At 32.5% G+C, this 10291-nt stretch overlaps 1 protein-coding gene across 1 annotated transcript; it reads right to left on the bottom strand.

Moving 5' to 3' along the window:
* Positions 1–556: 556 nt before the first annotated feature.
* Positions 557–8612, bottom strand: LOC106304842 (putative leucine-rich repeat receptor-like protein kinase At2g19210). The gene is made up of 13 exons (XM_013741227.1): positions 8507–8612; positions 7879–8425; positions 6141–6619; positions 5912–6050; positions 5760–5831; positions 5607–5678; positions 2366–2446; positions 2058–2224; positions 1760–1971; positions 1550–1676; positions 1390–1452; positions 1105–1294; positions 557–1026 (listed from the first exon to the last, which is right to left on the bottom strand). The coding sequence occupies exons 1-13, from the start codon at positions 8580–8582 to the stop codon at positions 618–620; spliced, it is 2634 nt and encodes an 877-aa protein (XP_013596681.1). The 5' UTR covers positions 8583–8612; the 3' UTR covers positions 557–617.
* Positions 8613–10291: the final 1679 nt, after the last annotated feature.

Below are 10291 nucleotides of genomic sequence, written 5' to 3'. Positions count from 1 at the left end.
ACGATTTCGGCCATCAGAATCCCCCTGTTTTCTTGTAGTGATATATATATATATATCTATATATTTCCTAAACTCATTAGGACTTATTAATTATAAGTTTGCTAAACTCTTATAGATAAACCTAACACAAATAGGAAACTTATAACTTAAGCTATCTTCGAGCTTACCCAACATGTAACGAATGCTACCAACAGAATGATGTATCGTTTATTCTTTTCTCTCTGTTGACATGAAGAAGGTAGAAAAATACCCGGATTTCCGGACAAGCTTGTCAATACAACAGTAGATACTGTTAGGGAGAAGGCAAGAATCCACATAAGCAAACTAAATATATGATAAAATCTTTCTCAAAAGCATATACAAAAATTGGCTCAGACTCAGTCTGTGCTGTGTCCAGAAATCCAATTTTCTTCAGGTCAGAGATCTCTGAATCTCTGATTGATCAAACTGAGATAATGACAAAAGCCTTTAAATACGAAACTTCTTGTGCAAGTATTTTACAAAAAGACAAGGGTAACGAAACTCAACATTATTCTAATTCTTCATAATCCCACTCCACACCACACAGAACTGTCCAATTTATGGAAGTTAAAAACTCAGATGGGTTCAGCATTCATCTACCTCGCCTGAGGAAACATTCCCGATTCACCAGCCGTCATCACCGGCTCTGTAACACTACTGGCCCCGGAACCTCCACCGTCTCTTGCTCTGCTTACACTCTCCTTGAGTTCAGCAACCACCTGACTCATGGTAGGTCTATTTTTAGAGCTACGAGATGCACAGGCCATTGCTACTTCAGTGATCTTCCAAGCCGAACCAGCATCAAACCTCTCTCCTAGCTTTGGATCCACAATGCCTTTGATATCTCCGGTGGACAGAAGCAACTCGACCCGGTCGGTTATGTGTACGTTCTCTGCTGTTGCTCTTGAACGTAAAATCACCGGTTGGCCCGTCACAACCTCCAAAAGAACAACCCCGAAGCTGTAAACATCACTCATCTCACTTAACTGTTGCATCGATTGGTACCTTCATTTCGTAAAACAGTGTCTCAGAAACCATAACAGATAATATCAAAACATAGCAGAAGAAGATATGTTTACTTACTCAGGATCAAGATAACCAATAGTTCCAGCAACTGCGGTTGTACTCTGGTTAGTGCCGTCCAATGCAACGCTTCTAGATAACCCAAAGTCAGCAATCTTGGCCTGCAGCTTCTCGTTAATAAGTATATTAGCCGGCTTTACATCTCTTTGTACAATGGGAGGCTTGCAGCCACTGTGAAGATACTCAAGCCCTGAGTGTTCAGAAAAATATAAAACACAAGACTAAGTTCCTTTCATTTTATTTTCACTTTTGTTATTCTGTATGAGTTCTTGAGATTATTTAAACCTTGTGCAGCATCTAATGATATTTGTATCCTCTCCTCCCAGCTCAAGACATAAGATTTTTTCCCTTGATTAAGAAAGTAACCAAAAGGGTGAGATTTAGTTTCTTCTGCCTATAATAGCAAAAGACCAGTGACAAAAAAGTTGGTAGAAGAGACACTGACCTGACAAATAATCTCCTAAGGTTCCATTAGCCATAAATTCGTATATAAGCGCCATCTTTTCGGCTTCGTTGCAGTATCCAATAAGTGCGGTTAGGTTCTTGTGATGAACTCTCAGCAGAAGTTCAACCTGATGATAAACAAGTGGATGCATACTCAGTAACTCACTCATATTATAATGACTGAACCTTTCAGAGTATATAAGAGACTGACCTCTGCTCTAAACTCTCTGTACCCTTGAGTTGATGACTCAGACAGAATCTTGACAGCGACTTGCTCTTCGTTTAGGAAACCATGGTACACTTTTCCAAAACCTCCTTGTCCAAGTACTCTCTCAAAGTTGTTTGTAATTTTCACAACTTCTGAGTATTTGTAGTAACGTTTTGTTGTGTCCAATGGCCCAGTCCTAACACCATTAGAGCCGCCTGTAAATATATCATGACAAGTTTATTAAAAGGATTCCTAAAAAGTTGAGAAAGATTAGTTTAAATAGTTTCTTTATTGTTTTTACCACTTCGATTTCTCTTCTTGTACATCAAGAACAAAGCTATTGCTATTACAAGACCAAGAATTCCCGCTACAGATGCTACTAGTGCAATGATGTATACATTCTTTTTTGTCTGCTCACTCGTATTTTGACATGAAGCAGACACGCAGAGGTCCGGATTCCCGCCAACTCTAACGATTAAAATTAATAGATATTATGAAAACGTGAACCCAATGCCAAAACATAACACAGAATCGGTTAAACAGCTGCCAGACATCTGCATTGTTTTTAAAAGCCAAAAGCCAAGCATCTGCATATAATCATGAAACAACCTTAGCACAAGCGACTTATTATTTGATCTTTCCTGTAGTTTCGCCGGAAGAGCACCCACTAACTTGTTTCCTTCCAAGTTTCTGCAGACATATACGTGAAATCAATATAAACTAAGATCTTGATCCGCACAACCTTGCAAGTAATTATTTTCATTTTTATACATATAAATATTTGATTTGCATGATTAGTGGTATATAATTTTAATATTTACCATACTGCTAATAATTTTTAATAGTATAATATTTTCAAACACAACAATTTTATAGTTTGCATGCAGTAATTTAATTTATTGTTTCAAATTATTAGTGATATCTCTTATTAAAACATGAACACTAACTAAAACCTTACATGATATTTATGACAAATTATGTTCAATTTAATATTAACTTAGATATCAATTTCCTTAAGATTGTACTCGTATTTTTGGTTTTGGTCATACATATATGTTAATCGACTTATTTGTATGAATTAAATTTTTAACTGAATAACCTATACTAAGTGCAATTTATAAAACACCTACTTCATTTAAATTATTAAACCGGAAATTGTAATGCATTGTGTTTGTTTATTTTTCTTTTAAACCTAAATTTTCTCTTTATTATCTATGTTTTTTGAGGTTTTTTATGTTGTCTACTGGTGATTTAGACTTTTCTACCCTGAAACTCTTGGATTATTTACAATTAATTTTTCAATGTTAAAACTTTTATTTACAATTTTTCATCTATCATACATCACATTATATAATTAATACTTAAACCTACAAGTATATCTGATAATAAACACACTGAAAATAAAATTATTCACATGAAATATATTTTTTCAATAATTCATCTCTCATTTATGTTAATAACATAAATTGGTACAATACCTATTGCACAAGATAAAAGAAACAAAAACAATTACATTAATGAATAATATATGAATATGGTCTATATAAAAATGAGCTAGATTATCTTTTTTGTAAACAAAGCAATCATATACTTCTATTATTGCAATATAAAATTAAACCGACTAGTATATTTAATAACAAAAATTAAATGCACGTTCAAAATAGACCGATCATTCATATTGATAGCATATTTTCAACATTATGGTACAAAATTCTGAATTAACAAATCTTAAATTTTAGGGATCAAAAATTTAATTGAAAATATCAGTTAAATTAATATCACAAATTTAATACAAAACTGTACATGAGTTTAATATAATTACATAATTAATTAGATACTTAAAAGGTTTATTTTAGTAAAAATGAATATACATTTATATTTTAAATAGTTAGGAAATTAATTAAATAGTTAAAAGTTTTGTTTAAGTGAAAAACGAAATATACATTTATATTATAAATAAATACGAAATTGCATATTTTAAATGTTTGCTTTAATGAAAAATGAAATATATATATATATATATATATAATATTTTTTTCTGATGTAATTCAGAGAAAATATAAGAATATCGATTTGATTTTTTAGAATAATTAATAATTCAAATATGTATTCAAAAATCAATTTAACTAATATTCTAAAAGATGGTCCAAATAAAAAAATACACACATGAAATAAGTCATGACTTCTCTTTTAATATAGTAGATTATCCACGTTATTATACGCATTATGTAAACTAGTGTTGGAAACATATGAAATAAAAGAGAAAGTGAAATGAAGCAGATATTTAATGTGGTTCACAAATCGACTATGTCCTCAAGAAAATATCAAACATATATGTGAAATCTATATAAATATCCAGCTATTATAACCATTATGTAATCTCTTATATATTAAAAGAGAAGATTTGTCATTAATGTGTTCATACTATATTCTCCACGTGACAACTTCAAATCAATTTCAATTAAAATATGTTGGCGTGTCATCCTCACAATCATTTAACAATTAATGTGTTCACATACTATTTTTTTTTAAATTCCACCGCAGACAATTTAATGTGTTTAGACTAAGTTTTTTAATCAACTCAGTTTCTGTATTTTTAACTTTTGTATTAGTGAATTGAAATTATATCCGTATAACTACTGGATAATATCATTTTGAAAGAAATAAATTATAAATCATAAGATTCGCATCAGCTAAAATGCTGGATTGAAAATGTTTTTAGAAATTGAAAGTTTTGTATCTTACCGAATTTAGCCATAGTTGAGGCTTTTGTACACGAAGACAAGAAATAATTGTGATTGATTATGAAGTAAAGAAAATAAGGTAAAAAAACACCACACACAAAATCGGATCTTTAGTTTAGCCAAATATTGTTTTTCTTTACAAAGTTTTTATATCATACCAAGAATTAGAAACATAATCAGATTGCTAAAAAAACAGAAATCAGAAAAGTTTTTATAAAAGAAAATTCGTGAAATCGATTGAAAAATAGAATTCAGGTATCGAGTGAAGAGATCACATTATTTACCACATAATTCTAACACTTTTCACTCGCCTGTATCGTATTTTTATTATATTTACCAAAAATATTTATAAGAAAATACACGTTATTGGTTATGGACTACATCAATTTTGCAACATGCCCAACAATATTGACACGACGCCCAATAATTTTATTGGTATTCTTAAAGTATGGTCCAATAATTATGTATATTAATAAGGCCATAATATTTGATCAATTCTTCAAAATTTAATGTTTTATATTATATTATTTTGTATTTTTAAGTTTTAAGTATATTTGGATTTTTGTTAAAAAAATACATAATTAAAATAGGTACTCAAACTCGAATCCGAACCCGCAATAATTCGAACCAAATCCAAAATCAAATTTTGTAAATATCCGAATACAATTTAAATTTCTAACTATAAAAATCCAAAATTCGAATAAATCAACTGAATCCGAACAGATATATGAATGTCCATCTCCATCAAAAACTATACAACAAATCCTTTAATATAACATACAGTAAATAATCTAATAAACTATTTCACTTTGTACACTCTGCTGGTTATTACCTAGTCTAGTGTTATAACAGATGAGAGAAGGTACTTTGGGAATGAATAAATGGGAAAGTAAAACCACATGGAGATTTAATGTAGTTCATGAATTGGCTACGTGCACGAGTAAAGAGAGATCTACTAATAATGTATATTTTTTTAATCTTCAACCATAAGGATGACTAAACTGAAAACTGCAGCTAAATCCTCGGCCAACTACTGATTCTAGTCATATCAAATTCAAGATTGAGGGCATATATCAACATCTAGAATTCAAGATAGCATGACTTACAACTCTGTCAAGTTATGTAGATTTCCAAGGAAATCAGGTACTTTTCCTGTTAGACTGTTGTTTGATAAGTCCCTGAAATGAAAGTCGGTTGTATCAGTTAAATATTCCAAAAATATATGTAAACAAATTTATAGATCGATCAAAAATACATACAGCTTCTGTAATGAGGTAAGGTTGGAGAAGGCTGGATCAATTTCGCCAGTCAAGCCACTGAAGGATAGGTTCCTGCAGATAACACAACTCTTGTGGTGAGAACATAGAGAGAGAGAGAAAAAACATATATAAGGATATGTTGAAATGCATACAAAGAAACGATTCTTGGAGGCTCGTTATTAACGTAGCTGCAATTGATATCCTTCCAAGGGTAGTTAACTGGGCCACATGGATCTCCAAGCCAGTTCTTCTTCATTCCATACTTGGACTTTATCATCATAATTGCTTGAGCTAGAATTCAAACCAAAATATTGGATAAGTTATAATTACAAAGTAAATAATGAAAACTGCTAACCTATGTTTCAGAAAAGGAAACCATACCATCTTGTTGGTCAGTAGGTGACTGAAGAAACTCATTAACTCGATATGTTTCAATGGCGTTAATCATGGGTGGAAGCGTAGATTTATCTGTACGTCTGAGAAGAAACTCGAGTCTTGGACCGCTCACAGGGTTCTGAACGAAAAGCGTGTCCGTATACAAGTAGCGAGGGCTAAAATCGGTCATGTTGATTGACTTCTTATTCAGAAGCACCGAGAACTCTCTGGTCTCGTTACTTGGAAGTTCCACAACTTCTGCAAAATGCATATACACGTAGTACTTCCAAGTAGGATCCTCTGGTTCCCAATAAAGAATTATGTCTTGGATTGAATCCTCAGGTGAAGTTGCAGTGTTCATGACGGAGCGAGCGGGTTTGAATCCATTGTCGTTATTTGAATCTATTGTGAGCGATGCGTTGAAGATTGTATACTTTGGAAACCTCAGAGGTATCCATATCCGGTCAAAAACATCATCTTTGTACCTGCAGTATAGATACTATAAACAAGGTGTTTTCCTCTACTGCGTGCAATAATAATTTTTTAAAAAATTAAATTTTTTTTATTTTCTTTTCAATTTTTAATATAAATTTGATTTAATTGAACATAAAATTAAGTTAAAATAAGCAATTTTATTTATTTCAAATTATTTTTAAAAAATAGATATGTATATATTTAAAATTATAATCTTAGATAGATTTTTATCTATTTCTTTGGAATAAAATATATCAAATTAACTTGTATAAAATTAATTATAAAAATTGATATAGAATTTATATAATTATCAAAAAGTACAACTAAACAACATTTATAAATTTGTAGATGCATTAAAGAAACTAATAATATTACGATTAACAATTTATTTTTTTCAAAAAAAATGTCAAAACATTGAAAATATTTTTCGTTATAAAATTGTAGAGCAATAAAAACGTAAATAAATTATATTTCAGAATTGTAAAATATTATTCTATTTTATTATTATGTTATTTAATGTCATATTTGATCATGATGCATAATTTACTACCATATTCTAAAAAGTTTACCAAATATATAAATAAGCAATAAATGTAATTGTCCATGTCACATTTATCCATAAACCATTTCATCAATTCTAGTATGTCATATCATATTTATTTAGTGAAAGTGATTGTAGAAAGGACATGTGTCAAAATTACTTTGCAAATAATGTCTCGGAGATTAATACTCAGTTTTAAAAATACATAATTCGATAAGATTACATAAAGATATGGTACCATTAAATAAAAAATCATTAATTAGTATATATAAATTTATATAAATATAAAGAAATTATTTTCTTGTTTATTTATTCTTCATAATAAGTTTATTTTGATTTTTAAAAATTATTTTAGTATTATTTTATCGAATTATATAAAAACACACTTGTATTCTGTGATGCATATTCAAGATATATAAATCTATACCAAATAATGTAATAAAAGTGGATGAAATTCAAATCCATAAGTTTTTAATCAATATATAATATTATTTCAAAAAATAACTAAAAGTATTTTAATATGTAATTAAAAAATTCTCTATAAATCAATAACTATATAAATTAATAAATTATCATATCTTTTACATTATTAATTATTCTTTTTGGAACACTTTTACATTATTAATTAATTTATAGGTTGTTACTATATATTACTATCAAAAATTAACAAGATAGAGAAAAAACAGAACACATCACAAAGATGCATAAAAAGAGTGTTCTTTTTTTCACCTGACAGGAGCATTACCGAGCCCCCCAAGATCCCATCTTTTAAACAGCATCAGTGAATCATAAGGAGTCTCGTATGTATCACTCTTTAGGAGCCTGAGTTCTAACACAGACAAGAATGGTGTTCCTTTGTTTTTATCAACAAGACACACATGAACATGGTCTGAACGAAGAGTATGGATGATCTCTTTGGTAATTATCATTGTTGCATTATCTATTTTAACAGAATCCCAGATATTGACCCCTAGATAAAGATCAAACTCGGGTGCTTTTCCTAGAGTATCGTAGTTACCGTACATGAACCGTGTTCTGATCAAATACTTGAAGCCTTTTCCCCGCGGAGGCTGAACATCGTAACAGTTTCTCTTGCCGTCAGGGAAGCTCCTAAGGTTTTGGAACTGCTTCTCAAGAGAACTTGTCTGATACTGAGTATCGATGCTATGAATTGTTCCGGACTCGACGTATGCAGCATCTGAAACGTATTTAATGTCTGTGCTTTCATCGTTGTAACTTGAATCATCCGGTATACCACAGTCTATGCTGACAAAACCTGTAATATAAACACACACAGAGAGAGATTTTAAAGCCTTGAAACGCAACCATATTTTTTAATCTGCAAGATTTTGTATACCTGACTGGTCTTGAGCACGAACAAGAAGAACAAGAACAGCAAAGATGCTTGTGAATGAAATCAATGGAAGCCCCATTTAGTGACAAAATGCTCTTGAACTTCAAAACCAGCCTCTTTCCGCAATACTTATACAAAATCTTTCTTTCATTATTCTATAACTTATTGTAAAGATTATTGTAAAGCCATGTTGGCTGATGGTGAAGCACTATCTCTAGAAATCAATTTCTATAAAATAACAAATTTTCTAAAGCGGCAAGTTTGGATATTCGAAGAGTTTCTTTCTGCTAATAATCAGAACGACAACTTCTCGTGGTCTTTTTTTCTGTCAGTTGACAAATTTTCAAGTGGGCTAATTGTTTAAAACCCTGATTAAAGATAGTTCTTACGATTAGTTGACAATGAAAGTTTCAAACCGAGTCTGTGGATAGCATAAGAAACTGCAAGTGACATTAAAAAAAACGAAGATAATATTATATCTTCCTTCCAGAGTTTAACATGGATCAGACGATTGAAGAAACAATAGCATTGACCTGATCGGCACCGTACACAAAAACGAGAGAGCGTGCTGGTTGACAACAGTACTATTTATATAAACAAATGAATTGATCTCCTCTAGCAAGAGAATAGTCAAATGTTGTGTAGCCTTTAGCTGAAAACGGTCATCTGGTTTAAGCATCTCGTAGACGATAAAACTTGCAAGACAAGCAACAATAAGAAGTGGATACATTAAAAAGGACAAAGATCATTCTTCGGGATGACGTCCACCACTTATTGTAGCTGCTCAGAGCCTGACACCAACTTCCGAACAATTTAATTATGATTACTGGGCGTTAGGTCTCTAGCCTCTAGTGCTTCTCAGCGTCAAATTTAGCTTTTAGTTATTTATGTAACTTCTATGAAATTTTTTAAATTGGTATAAAATTTAACATTTCCCCTGTTCGTTTTATCAAACCCCGCATCCAGCGTTCGCGTCTCTTTTCAGCTCTGTATTTTCGTTGCTTTAAAAGCAAGATTGCATAGAAACCATTGAACCGATATTAATTATAAGAGACGCACCATTAGTGATAGAACCCATGACCTAGACCAGGACGTGGAGCAGACTCAGCATGGTTACCAGGACGATCAGATCAGTCCAGATCAACGGACAGAGCCATGTACCGGATCGACCCGCGTGCACCCGGACGTGACCTAAGGATGGATCCACGACCTGAGGACCGAATCAGCCGAACCGCAGGCGTTCTTCCCCGACCCATTCGCCATTCTAGAGCCAACAGTCAAGCCATAACCCATGATCATCGAGAAGAATCCGATTCCGGACTTAGCCTGTCTTTCCTGGTCCGTTTGGGACGTACCGCACGCCCGGATAACCACAGGCGTTCTTCCCCGACCCATTCGCCATTCTAGAGCCAACAGTCAAGCCATAACCCATGATCATCGAGAAGAATCCGATTCCGGACTTAGCCTGTCTTTCCTGGTCCGTTTGACTTAGCCTGTCTTTCCTGGCCCGTTTGGGACGTACCGCACGCCCGGATCAGGCTGATCACGACATTTCCAACCACTTTGATGATTTCATGATGATCGATGCTTCCAACTACTCCAAAGGAAGGATACTTAAGCTCTCTGAAGATTTGGGTCGAGCTATCTCTTCATCCGTTCATGGATCATCGACGATCAACCATGCGGGCAGCCTTACGTCCGTCCTGCTCCTTACCGCGGACGACCTGATCACCACAGAATGAACTTGAACATCTTTATGAATCTGGACCAGTCAACATAAGAATCCGC

The sequence above is a fragment of the Brassica oleracea genome, chromosome C7 (assembly GCF_000695525.1).
Source record: "Brassica oleracea var. oleracea cultivar TO1000 chromosome C7, BOL, whole genome shotgun sequence".
Taxonomy (NCBI): Eukaryota; Viridiplantae; Streptophyta; class Magnoliopsida; order Brassicales; family Brassicaceae; genus Brassica; species Brassica oleracea.
Note: the sequence above shows the minus strand (reverse complement) of the source record. Positions and strands in the feature narration are given on the sequence as shown.